The sequence below is a fragment of the Rhinichthys klamathensis genome, unplaced genomic scaffold (genome assembly GCF_029890125.1).
Source record: "Rhinichthys klamathensis goyatoka isolate OS25496 unplaced genomic scaffold, OSU_Roscu_1.1 h1tg000338l_1, whole genome shotgun sequence".
Lineage (NCBI taxonomy): Eukaryota > Metazoa > Chordata > Actinopteri > Cypriniformes > Leuciscidae > Rhinichthys > Rhinichthys klamathensis.
Window position 1 is genome coordinate 572384 of NW_026606852.1, and position 17364 is coordinate 589747.

At 39.0% G+C, this 17364-nt stretch overlaps 1 protein-coding gene across 2 annotated transcripts in view; it reads left to right on the top strand.

The window, feature by feature from the left end:
* prkceb (protein kinase C, epsilon b) overlaps nucleotides 1–17364 on the top strand; it is a 114784-nt gene that overhangs the window by 40402 nt on the left and 57018 nt on the right. Inside the window, exons 3-10 of one of the 2 annotated variants that reach the window (XM_056272471.1) lie at nucleotides 8659–8818; nucleotides 11596–11630; nucleotides 12251–12339; nucleotides 13957–14086; nucleotides 14770–14912; nucleotides 15136–15229; nucleotides 16043–16257; nucleotides 16338–16511. In XM_056272471.1, coding sequence (XP_056128446.1) covers nucleotides 8659–8818; nucleotides 11596–11630; nucleotides 12251–12339; nucleotides 13957–14086; nucleotides 14770–14912; nucleotides 15136–15229; nucleotides 16043–16257; nucleotides 16338–16511 — 1040 coding nt within the window. Of the gene's footprint in view, nucleotides 1–8655; nucleotides 8819–11595; nucleotides 11631–12250; nucleotides 12340–13956; nucleotides 14087–14769; nucleotides 14913–15135; nucleotides 15230–16042; nucleotides 16258–16337; nucleotides 16512–17364 lie in introns of both variants that reach the window. The other variant, XM_056272470.1, reaches the window with a different exon arrangement.

Here is a 17364-nt window from a genome sequence, read left to right on the forward strand (position 1 = left end):
ACCCACCAGTACCACTGGAATTAAAATCATTATTACAAGCTAACCGTTTTGAATCTAGCTATGGCAAGCAGATAGTTTTGACCACTGGCAGAATATGTTTTTTTTAATATAATTATTTTGGATTATTTTTAACTTAAAAAAGTTACGGACTGGAGCTTTAATCTTGAATTAATGATATCTGCAATCATGTTGGTGTTGGTTTACCTTACTCTCATGTTGGTTCTGTTTACCCTAAGAGGGGTTATTGCTGCTCTCCCTGCTCTTATCCATGCTAGGCTGCACGGATGCACAGGGAGTTCTTGCCCAGAACAGAACCATACCGCCAATCCAAGCTGTATGCTAATGCCAATCGTATTTGACGATAGTGATCCTGACAGAAATAGCCTTAATGTCTTTGGTGTCACTTTAATGCTAAGTATTAAATTCTCTTTTAAATAAATCTTACTGACCCCAAACTTTTGAACAGTAGTGTAAGTAACTAAATGTTGTAAATGTGGACGATATGTCCCTCTCATGCATTTAGGGGTCAAATGTGAATTCTCTAAACAGCTTGTTTAGTCAACTAACATGGTTTGCAGTTTCATGCTGCTCAGCTTTTATATCTGTGTCAGGGTGATGGATACCTGAAAATTTTAATATCTGGATGCAGATTTGTCTATATTTATTTTTTGTTTTGCTGTGGGACAATACACAGATCCTTTTCAAAAGCAGGTTTAGTGTATGAGGGTTTTGCTGAGTGTGCACACTTACTCCACCTGTACTCCACCTGACAGCTCACTAAAATACACCCCCAGTCACGTGCCTCCCTCCCTGCTGTGTTTGCATGCTTTGTTTGTGCTCTCGTTCTTATGTCACCTCTGTAGTGTCCCCTGGTTTGATGTTTTTATCTCACTGGGTCTTTCAGACAACTTTGAAGTTTAACTTCAGTCCATTAATCATATACAGATGTTTTATCTCTCTTTTACCTTCTCTCACATGCATCCAGAAGGTGAATTATTAAAAGATTACCTCTCCGAAACTGAACATTTTATTTTCTTTCTTCAGTGAAACAAAAAAGGAGATGTTATGCAGAATGTCTAAGCTTCTCTTTTTCATACAACGACAGTGGATGGTGATTTCTACTGTCCAACTCCAATAAATAAAAAAACACCATAAGAACAGTCCATTTGAATTACACTCTATATTCCAAGTCTTCTGAAGTCACAAGATTTCAAGTCTTCTTTGAGCAGGGGGTGATCATCCAGGCCTCGGCCAGGGGAGTGTCCCATGGCAGCGTTGATGGAGGGAGGAGCCATGGAGGAATACTGTTGATGAGGGCCACCATGGGGATGAGCGGAGACAATCACGACGAGATGGAGCCCACCATGCAGCCGATGAGCCGAGGTGGTGGACAGATGACGCGATCTAGGTGGCCGCGATGGAGCCGGAGCGATGACCTCCTCAGAACGAGGTGGGGATCCGGAGGTCTGAGGGCAAGTTGGAGCGCCCGAAGGCGGAGTCTGAGGTAGGGCGGAGCAAGCCGCAGCCAAAAAGAGTGGAGGACCAGAGAGCAGCGAACAGTCTGCAGGTCCGCAGTGGAGGCAAAGCGATGTCTGACCTAGGTGGAGCTGACGTGCCGAGGGAGTACGGCATGGCCAAATGGTCCACTCTGAGGTCGAGGGCGGAAGGAGCTGCGCAGGAGCCAAGGCGACGGGTCGAGGCAGATTGTAGCGCACAGAGGCTGGGGGAGGAGCCTTGGCTCCTAATGCCCAGGAGGAGATGGGGCTCCCAATAGGTTTGAGGTGGTTCCTCGCTACTGAGACGGTGATAACTGGGTGGCACTGATGCCTGGAGACTGGAGAAAAGACTGAAGACCAATGCTAAAAAAAAAGAAGGCAATTTGATATTGTCTGAAGAGGTAGTGGGAGAGGGCGGCTGGGCAGGGCCAGCGAGACCGGCAGAAGACCGACTGATGTGATCCTCGGTCGCTCTTGGGGGCGTGGGCTAGTACCGCCGATCCTTGTCGTCTGGGTGGTTCTGGCTGGGCACTGGATGGGGAGCACCCACTCCACATATGTCGCAAAGCTCCCTCGAGGAACCTACCCGGACAACTGTGCTCGTGTGGTGGCGTTGAGATCGGCAGTCGTCCGGGAAGGTGGTTTGATGGGCGAGGTCCAAAAACTCCTTTAAATGTTCTTCGAGGGAGCATTCTCCCTGCTCAAGGCACAAGAGTTTAACTGCTGGAAAGTCCATAATGCTAGCAGGGGTGACAACAGAACAAAAATACAGAACACAGAAAAAAGAAAAGAAAATCTCACAAACCACACGTATTAACTTTTGTTGGTCCGGTGTTCTGTCACGGGGGTGGTTGTATAAACGCACACGAAGATGAAGATGAAGGCAAATAGATAATATTTAATAAATCCAATGGGTAATCCAAACAGGAACAGAGCAACATAAAACACATCCACTATAGATCCACTATACACCGGACACTAAACTGACAGAAAACTGAACATATACAGGGGATGATGATGGTGATTCATGAGTGCACAGCTGAACATGATAAGTGTATTACTTTTACGATCTCTTATTGAACTGTTTGAAGCGTTTAAGTGTCAGTTGTGTAGCTGTCAATGGAAGGAAAGAAAGGTCTCCGATTTCATCAAAAAAATCTCGCTTTTTGTCCCGAAGATGAACAAGAGTCTCACGGCTTTGGAACGACATGAGGTTGAGTAATTTTTGCATGAACTATATATCCCTTTTAATTACAACTAATATCCTGAAACCTGTTACCTGAAGTTGTTGAATGCTGATTTTATAGTTGTTTGACACGTGTTAGTTCTTTAAAGACTGATCACTGAGTAAATTATAGTAATTAAAACACACTGCTTTAGGTCAAAGACTTCATTGAGCTGCTCTGATATATGAGTGCAGGTTTAATTGCCCTGGGCCTGCTGTCCTGTGTTAAAGTCCTGTGAAATAGGGGGCTTGGGAAAAGTGACTCGGGGTGAACTCTGCTTTCTTTTCACTATCTAATATTGATATAGGCGTGTGTAATTAGCGATTAATGTTGTACATTTTGGTTGTGAGTGGAAATCAATAGTATATTTCCAAAGACTGGTGACATCTACAAGAAGAAGAATAAGGAATATATTCATTTATAGCTAATTTCAACTGCTCGATTGTTATACCATTGAAAAATGTGAACTATATTACTGAATGATTGTTATTGTTGAAAAATGTTAATTATATTATCAGTTGATTATATATTTATAGTACATTCTATTTTACCTACATACAGTACATTCACATAAAACAGTATACTAACTGTATATAGCATATCTCTGCTGAGCGATTTATATGGTCACAAAATGTAAACTGTTATAGCACAGTTCTCTTTATAAAGTTGGATATATATTATCTGTAAAATGTGACTATAAAGCATGAAGATATTAAGGTATTATAAACATTATCATGATTTTCCGTAAAGCTCATTTGAAACAATGTAAATTGTGAAAAGTGCTTTACAAATAAATTTGACTTGACTTAAATGAATGAGACAGAGTTCCGCTGTTAATCATCAATATGATTAATGGTGTAATTAATGTGTCTAATTCCATTGACAGTCCCTGTCCTACACCTGTTGCTAGGCAGCTTTTGCATGTAGCCAGGCAATGGTTGCCAGAGGGTGAAATTTAAGTCATTAATTATATGTAGAAATCTAAGTGGCCATGCAAAGTGTTTTCCTGTTGAATAATTCTCTTGTACACATGCTTTTTAAACTTTGACCTTCAGATCAATGTATAGCACTCACTATACACACACTCACACATAAAGAGATACATGCATATATCCACAAACATCAACAATTCAGATTTCTTAAATACTAATTGACGTGGCTTATGTGTATGTGTATACACATATTATATATTTACAAACTTTTATGTTAGATCCGATTAATCGCTATTACTCAATTTGAAAGCACTAATAAAAAAGTGAAAATAGCACAACTTTTGCAAAAGCAGGTAGCAGTGACATTTTCTTCATAAACTGTACAAATATAGTTGATTTTTTCCCCTGTTTACACGGCTTTGGGTAGGTCAGCAGAAAAGTTGTTTCAATGGTAGATACAGTTGTTACATTTTAATACCCTTTTTATTTTAGAATAATATGATGAAACTACACAATAAGACAAATCAACACAAATAATTGCAGACTGCAGTGGTACAGTATAAATACTCAGTACATATCAAACAATCTGTATCAGACAAAGCAATAGTGACACATGGGAAATACACTGTTACTCGCACACGTGTGTTGCAACATTGCTGTCGGATCCAATAGTGTGCACTGCATCATTTTTTATTTTCAGTCTTCTTCGAAATGTGTCTAGTTTAAAAATGAATCTGCGGTAAAAATGAAGCGAACAAACGAACAGTGTCTTACTGATGCTATCTGATGCTATCTGACTCAAACTTTGATCACATGGATGGCAATGCACAACTTGGCACTTCAAAATGTCGTGTAATCCTCAAAGGCATCTCTATCGTTTTGTTGCTGGAGTAATCCTGTATTTGCGTCTGTCTCATATTTACAACTACCGGTACATGACATGCATGAATCGGTGGGCGGGGCTAAAGAGGCAGTGATGTAGAAATAGGCATTGATCTTCTCCAGAAGTAGTCTTTCGTCGCACTATGACGTATTAATGTGACAAAATCCGAAACTAGAAGTTTTCTGAGTTTGGTTTCAATAAAAGCTGTTTTAGGACTAACAAGGACGTTTTGAGTTCTGAAAGTTGCAGGATATTTTTATAGCACAGTGACTTCTTAAATGTCAAAAGATCAAGGAAAATTGTATTGCTCAATTTATGACCCATTTAAGAATGTAAATAACATAACCTTTGGTTTTATATGATCTTAAATCTGAAGGCTTCTGTGTGCCGAGTTCTTCTCACCCTCACCGAGTGTTAATGAGTGAGAGCTGATAAATGACCAGCCATATCCTACTGAGATAGTATGAGCTACTACATCTGTTTCTTGTCTCTCTTTCTCTCTCTCTTTCATTACAAGCAGTTGAGAGGAGGATGTGGGTGATGCATATGAGGCCGACTCACTTCAGTCTCCTGTGAGACTAGACACGCGCCACTGGTCCATTGTCCTTAGATGGTGGTTAGAACAAGACCAGCCCTGTAACTGCTGCACATATCTAATCCCCATCATTTAGACTCAAACTCACTGTGGAGCGTTTTTAAATGTGAAGTGTATCATTTTGTGTTACTGGGGAAGTGTGTTCTTTCTGTGCCTATACTGAGACATTGACTGTTTTCAAACAGGTTTTCTAAATAATCCATGTTGTCTTCCATTGGTCGGGTAAACAAATTGTCATTGGTTGAGTCAATGTTGCTGAATCAGGCTAGTCGGGATGCCAGACCAAATGGCCCATGTTCTCAGTAGCACCTCATTGCAGTACACAAGATCCAGGGAGTTGGATCCAGATCTAACACCGTGTCCTAACTACACGCGACGCGACGCCGCGACACGCGATAAAAGGTATCTTTTCCATGTTAATCAGAGATTTTGTCCTAACCAGACGCGACGGCGACACGCGAAGTTTCTAATTTAGAAACGGTTCCTATTTCTGCGACGTCGCGGCTGACAGATCCGCCCACACAGAGATCTCATTGGATGGAAGTTCTGCGTGTCAAGAAATTACACTGGTTATGAGTACACATTATTTATTTTTAGTTAAAAATAGGTCACTGTGCCACAAGCGATAATGGATCATTTACCTCAGATTTTGAAAGCATATAATATAGCGTTCAAACTGAATTCTATGCAAACATGCAACTGTTCTTCATAACAAAATTAGTCAATGAGTATATTTTGTTAATGTTTTGATTTTTAATAATGTTATTTCTTGATTTGATTATGTCCTTACCCATTTCCAATGCGAGTGCGGGCCAGCAGTGCGCTTTCACAGAGAGACTCCGCCCACACGCTGTTCTGAATGGCTGTGATTTTTGATTGACGCGTGGCGTCTCACAGTCGCGTCGCGTCTAGTGTGGACAGACACACTTGCTGTCGCTGGAATTTTATCGCGTCGCGTGTAGTTAGGACACGGTGTAATGGGTGGAGATGGGTAGGATTAGGGTGGGGTTAGGGACCAGGGGGCGGAGATGGGTAGGTTTAGGTATATGTAAGATGGGAGGAGTTGGATCTGGATCCAACTCCTCCCCCTGGATTTCTTGTTCTGCAGTGAGGACCATCTTCATGTTCTCCCAAAGTCACATGCCTCCTCCTCGCTACGGTTGGCTTGTCAATGCAGTAATGTCTATCATGTCTATCATGTTCTCTTGATCAATATGATCATTTTCCTGTCAATGCGATAATACTTCTCTCGTGCTCTCAACAGTTGGGCAAATCAGCCTAAATAGGTCTGTAACTGGTGTAAATGAATGGTTTAGTGGGTTAAATGAATATTATCATGTTCTGTCACATCTGAATCTAAATGAACTTGAAATGACTTGAATTGACAATCTGTTAGTGAGCTGGGTTTTAGTGAGCAATCAGCAGTTCTTCTGAATATTCGCTGACTAATGGTCTGAAAAGATGACTGTTAATAATTATAATAGCTGAACAACTTTTATTACTAACGAAAAACTACAAGAAATTGTATTATTTGTTTAAGGCATTGATATACTTCAAGCAAATTCGAAGAATGAACTGGTGTGACATAATTTCAAACAAAAGCAGGCCAAAGCGAAGTTCGTTTGGAGTTTCTCAGAAAAAAAGGGAAACTATAAAGAGTTTCAAACTCCTGAAATGATGTGATTTAATTTGAATAAATAGCATGTTAATATAATTATGCATGATATTCGGCATGTTTTGGATCGCTGATTGTTTAGTCTAAAGGGAAGAGGTTTGTTCTCCTGCACTCTCTCTTCTACTGTTGATGTCAAAGGTTTTTTGCTATGCACAGCAGTGCTGCCTGGCTCGGTTTCTTTTTCGGCTGGCAAAAAGAGCTTTAAAACACACACACACACACACACACACACACACACACACACACACACACACACACACACACACACACACACACACACAATGGCTTTATTAATAACAGGAGATGACTGTCGGCCTGCCAGTTTGACACAAGTTGCTTTGTCATTTTGTGACTCCAAGTCCAGCCTCTCTCCTTCTCTTTCTCTCAGGGCTGAGAAGTGTGACTGCAGCAGACGGATACATTGACATAAGGGAATACTCAGGAGTGATCACAGTTCTCATGCTCCACAGAGAGAATGAGAAGAAGAGAGAGAAAGAGTGGAGCTCTATCCCTGTGGCCTTGTTTCTTTTCCTCATTGTCACAGTCATGCCCCCCGGTTTATTGATCACTGCCTCTGCACGGCGCCTCATAACACACAAACAGAAAAACACACAGTTAATGGATTAGTTTACTCAAAAAAAAAAATTAACAATTTGTTTAACCTGGGATAGTAGGGTGAGCAAATGATGACACAATTGTCATTTTTGAGTGAACTATTCCCTTACAAGTACTGTTAGTGGCCTACAGAGTACCAATCAGTCTTCTGATTGGTTGAACTGGCGTCTGTCATAGGGACAGATGTGATATCTCAGGATACATAGTTGAGTGATATCAGGTAGTCTAGAAAGAAATGCTTGAAGCTACTTTAAGCTTTAGAAGAAACAAGCTAATTCTCTGTTTGCTTTTGTGGTTTTTCTTATTAACTTTACGTTAGTATAAATATTAACATAAACGGCTAACATGGTCTTCTATATATATGACCCTGGACCACAAAACCAGTCACATGGGTACATTTTTTTAAATTGAGATTTATACATCACCTGAAAGCTGATTAAATAAGCTTTTCATTGATGTATGGTATACATCTAGTACATACAGATACAACTATTTGAAAATCTGGAATCTGAGGGTGCAAAAATATCGAAACATTGAGAAAATCGGCATGAAAAAAGTTGTCCATTTATGTTCGCGATTGTGCTGCATCTACTCAAAAAAATAAAGGTTTTCATATATTTACAGTTTTATATATTTATAAATTTACAAAATATCTTCATGGAACATAATCTTTACTTAATATCCTAATGATTTTTGGCATAAAAGCAAAATCAATAATTTTGACCCATACAATGTATTGTTGGCTATTGCCACAAATATACCTGTGCGACTTGTGACTGGTTTTGTGACCCAGGGTCACATATGTTAACAAATACCCTCTCAAATGTATGTTTGTCATGATGATTAATTTATTCAGCAAATAAAAGTGTCTGACAATAAGGTTTTTTTAAGTGAATAGTAATCGATTGGTCATGTGATTTCAAAATGGTGACCCCTCCCCATGTAGAATTAAACAGCTTTTTCAAGGCTACTGATATGATTTGATGTCTTCATCCTAGGGCTGTGTAAGTCTGAGTGTCTCAGACATTGGTGGGCTTAAATTTGTAATATATATACTGTATACAGTATATTATATATATATATATACTGTATCTCTCTCTCTCTATATATATATATATATGTATGAAAAATGTTACTACATGCACCTTGATGAATAAGTGCACATTATTGAATAATGGTTTTGAATGTTTACATTTTTTAACTTCTGTTTGTGCATTTGTGTGTGTTTTGCAGCAGGAAGCTGCAAAAATGAGGAGCGTGTGTTTCGTGAACGCATGCGTCCCAGGAAGAGGCAGGGAGCTGTCCGGAGGAGAGTGCATCAAGTCAACGGGCACAAGTTCATGGCCACCTACCTGAGACAGCCCACCTACTGCTCACACTGCCGCGACTTCATCTGGTGAGTCCCACAGCAACCGTCAGCTGATATTTACAGCCGCGTAGAGTGCCGTTTGTACAGCTGCGTCTGTTGGTAAACCCGCGTCTGAGTTTTGACATAACAAGTGTACACTGTCCCTCCTCACGAGTCCGTTCACGGGTGGTTTCCCCTCAGAGGGCTGCGTTTCCATGGTAACTTCAGGAAAAGCCCCGAGGCTCAGAGCGACAGTGCTACAATACGTGTGTATTGAGTGTGTCTGGCATCCTCCACACTGCACAAGAGCACCACCGTGTCCCGCGGCCGCCTCTCTGGAGAACAGAAAAAATATGGCTGTTTTAAAGATAAGGTGCAGACATGATGTGTGGGACTGAAACTGAAGGGAAAGGCAGCGGATAACAACACACACCCTATAAAATCTATATTTGTGAACAGTTATTTTCTCCTAAAGAGTTACCAGGATACAATTCCTGTAAGCAATTTTTCAACGTAGGAGGATATTTGTCCACATACTGTATATGCATTTCCTTTTGCATAATCATATTGCGAACACTTTGCTGTATGGTCTTATTTGTTAACATTAATAATTAATGCATCAAAGTCCCCCTGTGGTGAAAATCAAGTTTTTAATGTTGTTTGTATGCCTATGTGTTTTTTTAATATGCTTTAAGTAAGACAAACCATGTTCAAATTCATAAGTCAACACTATTGCTGAGTATTTTCTCCTTAAAACTGCAGTGAACCAAAGACAGTCTCATAAACGCGGTTTGAAATCGCTGGGGTTTCTGACGTCGCAAACTACCTTGTAACCAATCACGTCAACATGCCGACGGGTTTTAGCATATCATTAACAGTGAACTAGCAGGGGAGATGAGATGCCAGGTTATCCCAGTATCTTTTTCGTTGATATGAAAAATCGTCTAGATTTATCAATATAGCAGGTGTATGATGTATATTACCATGTTACGATGAACTACACTCACCTAAAGGATTATTAGGAACACCTGTACAATTTCTCATTAATGCAATTATCTAATCAACCAATCACATGGCAGTTGCTTCAATGCATTTAGGGGTGTGGTCCTGGTTAAGACAATCTCCTGAACTCCAAACTGAATGTCAGAATGGGAAAGAAAGGTGATTTAAGCAATTTTGAGCGTGGCATGGTTGTTGGTGCCAGACGGGCCGGTCTGAGTATTTCACAATCTGCTCAGTTACTGGGATTTTCACGCACAACCATTTTTAGGGTTTACAAAGAATGGTGTGAAAAGGGAAAAACATCCAGTATGCGGCAGTCCTGTGGGCGAAAATGCCTTGATGATGCTAGAGGTCAGAGGAGAATTCAAGCTGATAGAAGAGCAACTTTGACTGAAATAACCACTCGTTACAACCGAGGTATGCAGCAAAGCATTTGTGAAGCCACAACACGCACAACCTTGAGGCGGATGGCCTACAACAGCAGAAGACCCCACCGGGTACCACTCATCTCCACTACAAATAGGCAAAAGAGGCTACAATTTGCAAGAGCTCACCAAAATTGAACAGTTGAAGACTGGAAAAATGTTGCCTGGTCTGATGAGTCTCAATTTCTGTTGAGATATTCAGATGGTAGAGTCAGAATTTGGCCTAAACAGAATGAGAACATGGATCCATCATGCCTTTTTACCACTGTGCAGGCTGGTGGTGGTAGTGTTATGGTGTGGGGGATGTTTTCTTGGCACACTTTAGGCCCCTTAGTGCCAATTGGGCATCATTTAAATGCCACGGCCTACCTGAGCATTGTTTCTGACCATGTCCATCCCTTTATGGCCAGCATGTACCCATCCTCTGATGGCTACTTCCAGCAGGATAATGCACCATGTCACAAAGCTCGAATCATTTCAAATTGGTTTCTTGAACATGACAATGAGTTCACTGTACTAAAATGGCCCCCACAGTCACCAGATCTCAACCCAATAGAGCATATTTGGGATGTGGTGGAACGGGAGATTCGTGCCCTGGATGTGCATCCCACAAATGTCCATCAACTGCAAGATGCTATCCTATCAATATGGGCCACCATTTCTAAAGATTGCTTTCAGCACCTTGTTGAATCAATGCCACGTAGAATTAAGGCAGTTCTGAAGGCGAAAGGGGGTCAAACACAGTATTAGTATGGTGTTCCTAATAATCCTTTAGGTGAGTGTATATGCCTTTCTCCACTGACGTTCTGAGTTGTTCACAGCGTTTCTGATTGTTAGAAGGCAGATTGAGATGGTGAACGGGAACATGGTTTGTGTAACAGTAGCAACACATTATTAGCTGTTTGATAACACGGTAAAGCAAAAGGCTAATCATATTAATTACCGACGTTGTATAGAGCGATACCTTTGTGCAGCATTTCCCTCAGTAAGTTAGCTAAGTGAATCTCTGAGCTGGCGTGAGTGGAGGCGGGGCTAAATAGCATATTAATGGATTCATGTATAATAAATGAATGGTGTAGAGTTGCATTCAAATATTTTAAGGCACAACGAACTTTTTTATTCACAGGAAAAAACGTTTAAATATGTAATTTTGGTGATTGAATATGAGTTTTAAGGGATACAATTATTGACTACAGGGAATTTAAGTAAGGAATAATTGGCAACGGGCTGTTGAATTATTCGAAAACAATGCACACCTAAGGTGGTAATGCGGCCACGACTCATAGCAGTTTTTCTAAAAATTAATTTATGAACTGTTAAATGCATACTAAAATAAATGCTGTTGTGTTTAGTGTCACTGTTCAAGACAAATAATAGCTGATCTCCTTCTCTTCACAGGGGTGTATTAGGAAAGCAAGGGTATCAGTGCCAAGGTAGGTAGATAAAATTCAGTTTTCTTAATATTTCTCCATATCAGTGTTTCTGTTCGAGTTCGGGTATATCGGGTTGCTTGTTCATAGAAAATATTAGCAACAAAATCTAAAGCAACAAAACACATCAACATTCCTATTAAAGTAATAACTCAACCAAAATGTCAATTCTGTCATTATTTACTTATCCACATATTTATTGTATTTTCAGTGGAACACAAAAGAGAAATTTTAAAAGAATGATCATGTGACGGCTGTATTCATATTGAACTGTTGAGGTATGGAAAAGAGCTATCAAGATAACAACGCAAGAGAAATATCATTGGAGAAGTCAGTTCGACTTGAACACTTTATTCAAAATTCCCCTTTTGTCTTCCACAGAATAAAACAACAAAATACATGGTGAACAAATAATAGGATCATTTGTATTTTTAGGTGAATTATTCCTTTAAGCAGTGACTAGCTCACAATCTGAAATGAAGGAAACTTCTGGCATGGACAGGAACCTCCTAAAAATATCATATCTATACTCTAGCTGAAAACATTCTTATCTGTGAGCTCAGTAATACATCCGAAAAGTGAAGTAAAGCTAATTTCGTCGACTCCTTGTCTCTGTCCCTCAGTGTGCACCTGTGTAGTTCATAAACGCTGCCATGAGCTGATCATCACTAAATGTGCAGGTCTGAAGAAACAGGAGGACACCACAGAGGAGGTGAGAGGAACCTGTAGAAAAATCACACATGATGTCTCTTTCATAACTTTCATTTAAGATGTTTTCACCAATGAGAGTAAAATAGAAACTTTTGCTTAGATTTCCTGCTTTTCAGATGTTTATCCTGTGAAAAAAAAGAACCCATAAATCTTTTCTTGAGTTTCAGAAGAGGTCTTAACAGTAACAGAGGTCTTCAAACTGTGTTTAGATTTGCAAAGATGCAATGAAAAAAAAAAAAGACGAATTTATCCTAGAGTTATGCTATCTACACTTTAATTTCAAAGTTCTCTAGCTCTGGCCCTCGAGGTCCACTTTCCTGCAGAGTTTAGCTCAAACCTTGATCAAACTCACCTCCCTATGGCTGCGTCCCAAATCGAGTAGGTCTTGGTACTTATTTTGAATAAGTAATTACTTCATGACAGCTAAAATGTATGTTCTATCTATATAGTATGAGTGTATGTAGTATGAATGGAATCCTGACTTACCACATTTGCCATGTTGTCATTTGTCTCAGCCTCAGACGTCATGCCCCAAACCGCTGGCTGTATGTCTTATCATATGGCAGGCACACTTAACTAGAAATACTTCAGGATTTTTGAAGTCGTCATCTTATTGGTTGAATTCTACAGGATGTCCGGGAGACGTATGAGTAATTTTTTTAACGGTCCGCCTGTAAACAAAGATCCCTTGATGCCAAACCCCGTCATAGAAGAAGAAAGCCGTTGTGTTTACTACTGTGACAATGAGCGCTGATAAGAATCAAAAGTAGGCCCTATGTGAAGTATGTAAAGTTCATGGCATAGACTCTTTAAAATACATCCAAGAGTTGAACACAGTCGAAAATCAACGACATCAACATTACATTTTCACGCACCTAACCATGACGTGGAAAAAAACTAACTGTGATTGGTCCTTGGCCAATGAAAGCTGCTATGGAGTCCAAAACTTCTGCAGCCAGTCTGAAGGTCTGGCTATGCGAGACTATGTTGTCATTATCATGTGATCTACCAGCATCAGTTGTGTCGCTTCACTGCCATTCATAGATCCTCTCCTGTGGCCTCATGGGATGGTATAGTGTCCACTTCAGAATCTCGCCGGAAGTATAGGTCATTCGGGTACTTTTTGCCTACTCTTTTGTTGTCACATACTGTTTTTCGCTTACTCTACAGTAGGGAATTATGGGATTTCGGATGCAACCAACAACATTTTAAGTAATCCTTAAGACCTTTATAAGCTTGTTCAGGTGAATTTGATTAGGGTTGGAGAAAAACTCGGCAGGAAAATGGACCTGGAGGTCATTTTTTCCAGTTTAAGTCTATTTTTAGTCTACTTAATTTTAGGAAACATCCATTATATCTCTTGAGATAAAGAGCAACACCTGAGATATAAAACTTTCCTCTGGAGTTAAATAATATAGTCTACCATATTTTTACTGTTAGCATACATCAGTGTGTGTGTTGGCTTTATTAAATGGGTGTCACTACCCACAGCTATATACAGTATATTGGATGTAAGTAATAATAATAAAAAAAAACAATGAGTTTTGAGTTTTTCCTCTGTAAAAATGCTTGTGATCACTGCATAGGCATCTTTCTGATCCTCTATCGCCCCCTGCAGGTGGGATCTCAGCGCTTCAGCGTCAATATGCCTCATAAGTTCCGGATTCACAACTACAAAGTCCTCACGTTCTGTGACCACTGCGGTTCATTACTGTGGGGTCTGCTGCGGCAAGGGCTGCAGTGCAAAGGTAAGAGTGGCATTCTGGGAAATATAGATACACGGTTCCCACAGTCATGGAAAAGCTGCCAATTTTTCAGGGATTTTTTAAATATTTTGTCATTTCATGGTTTTTTTTTTTTTTTTTTTTTTTTTTGCTCTATTCTGTAATTAAATATATTAATTAAAGACTGGCATTTGAGAATCCCTATTAAATATATATATATATATATATATATATATATATATATATATATATATTTTTTTGTATAATGTTGGGTTGTTTCATCCCATGTTTGGATCAAATTTCAATAAAAAAATTTAAACCAATAGTTGGGTTTGTCCATATTTAACCCAAATATGGGTTGAAACAACCCACCATTATTTAGAGTATATATATATTTAAAAGGTTACTAGAAAGGTCACAGAAAAGAAAAAGTTGTGCTCTCTTTCATTGTGAAAACAATACTTTGACCCATTGTTATTTAGTATCATTTTTATTGTATTTTTTCAAGTTAAACTAGGAATAAAATAAGTTTAAGTTTTTTTTATATTTTATTTTATTTCAAGGAATGAAAGTTTTCTCATGGTTTTAGTTGTAGTTTTAGTAAACGATAATAACCCTGCTATATCCCCAAATCTTCCAAGATTCAAACATGCATTGAAATACAGTGTAAGTTCTCATGCCGTCTCCCTTCATTTCTACGTCCACAGTTTGTAAGATGAATGTGCACAAGCGTTGTGAAAGTAATGTAGCTCCTAACTGTGGGGTGGACGCCAGGGGCATCGCCAAGGTGCTGTCCGACCTCGGAGTCACTCCAGATAAACTCTCCGGCAGCGTCCAGAGGAGAAAAAAGGTAAGAGACCGACAATCATCAGGAATTATTTGTTCACACTAGAGAAGTAGGCATGTAGAACTGAAAGGTCAAAAGCCTCGTTCTCCTCCATGCAGCTGTAGACGATAGTAAATACACTGATTACCGATGACATAACGGTCTTTATAGCGAGCACTCGATCAGGCCTCCTGAAACATAATGATGATTGAATGATGAAGATGATTTGTTCTTGTTTTCCACACAGATCTCTCAGGGTCCAGATCCACAACCCTCACCCATATCCCCACTGTTAGAAGAGGACCGATCCAAATCTGCACCTACATCACCATGTGACCAGGGTAAACCAATAAAGCTAAATATAAAGCTCTGCAGATGCTTCTTGGGTTAAATACATTATTTTATTATATTCAGTACAACATATTACCACATAAAACAAGTTTAACTTGTCCTTAATTCACTTAAAATGCAAGTCTATGGGGCCATTTTTTAAAAATGTGAAGCTTGTATTTTGCCAAGTTTTCATGGCTTTGTGACAAACAAACTGATATTGTCATCAATGAAATCAAATGGCTAATAGTCTAAAAGGGCTGTATTTAATTTAAAAGCTACAACTGTGTTACAGTACGCTTATAGTGGTTTATTGTCATTTTGAAGCTTGACAGCGTTTGATAAATATGCGTTTGATAGCCAGTGCTTTATGTCATTTATACCTGCATCACATGACTATATAACTATATGCACAGGCACATTTGCTGATTTGGCGCTCATTTTTTAAAATGATCAAAGTTGAAAACAGCTGTGCTAAATTTTTGCGTGATACATTTTTTTTTCTGGATTCTTTGATGAAAAGAAAGTGTAAAAAGAACAGAATTATTTGAAACAGAAATCTTTCTAACATTATAAATGTCTTTACTCTAACTGTTGATCAATTCAGTGCACCCTTGCTGAATAAAACGATTAATTTCTTTCAAAAGAGAGTACATCTTTAAAACATGGTAGTCTGATACTGTAGATCCGATGCTGTGTTTTGCGTGCATTGCATTTAACATGTATTGTGTTTGTTTTTTACTATCTGAATGTGAGTTTATGGGACTCGATATGGGGTCAGATAGCATGTGATGTGATTTGGCTTTTTGTTTTGTGATCTGCAGATATAAAGGACCTGGAGAACATCAGGAAGGCACTTTCGTTTGACCATCGAGGTGAAGAGCTAAAGCCAGCCTCGTCCTCCTCTCTGACCGAGGGAGAGTCAGAGGAGACGGGGGAGGCGAGAGAGAACGGAGAGGTGAAGACCGTCCAGACCAAAAGGATGATGCTGGAAGACTTCTCCTTCATCAAAGTGCTCGGGAAAGGCAGCTTTGGCAAGGTGTGGATCATGTCTGGTAGTTTTGTCTGGTGTGTAATAAGGGCCCAGCAGTCTGAGCGCAGTGTTGTGTTTGTGTACAGGTGATGCTGGCTGAGTTAAGAGGCACTGATGAGGTTTTTGCGGTGAAAGTGTTGAAGAAAGACGTCATCCTGCAGGACGATGATGTGGACTGCACCATGACTGAGAAACGCATCCTAGCCCTAGCCAGAAAACACCCTTATCTTACCCAACTGTACTGCTGCTTTCAGACCAAGGTGAGAGCCAGGGAGTGTTTCTGCTCTATACTCAGTTTAGCCTCAGTGCAAACTTTAAAATAATGAGCTAAATGGACAGTCAAGCACTAAATAGCAAAACATTCTCCTTATTCATAAATGTTTTGCAGATTGCCACTAGATGGAGCTGTAATATTACATTGTGTCCGGTATTCAGATAGCTTTTAGAGCTTGTGCGTAGCTTTTAAAGCGCTTTAGCTCTTTATCTGAAGAGGGCAAGGTTGTGGCTTTTAATTCAAATGAAAACCAGCAATTGCGTTTATACACTAAAATGAGAATTATACTTTAAATCAAAAGTGAACTGCTAAAATGATCTGCTATAAATCTAAATAAAATCTGAATAAATCAATACATATTTATTGACAAACTGTTATTAGATGAACTGTAAAAAAAAACTTTTTTCTTAAATTACTTGTATTAAATAAACTAAAAAGAGCAAATGCAAAAAATAAGATCAAAATACTTTTTTTTTTTACATAAAAGTATAACTAATAAAGCCCAAAACTTAAAACCTATAATATTAATAATATGACCATGATTAAATTAAAATCTATGCATAATTTAAATATAATAGAAACATGTTTGTCTTATTTAAAGTTGGACTCTATTTCCTAAGATTTTCAATAATGGAAATATCACATAATTTTAAAATTAAAAAGTCTGAAAAAATGTCATGGACATTTCTATACTGATAATAAATCCAGTTATGATCAGCTCTGAAATATTTATTTGTGTAGTTATGTGAATGGTTTATTACTGTTTAAAATAACTGACAGTAAACTAAAAAAAAGATCAAATATACAAAACAAGATCAAAATAAAATCTTTAATATAAT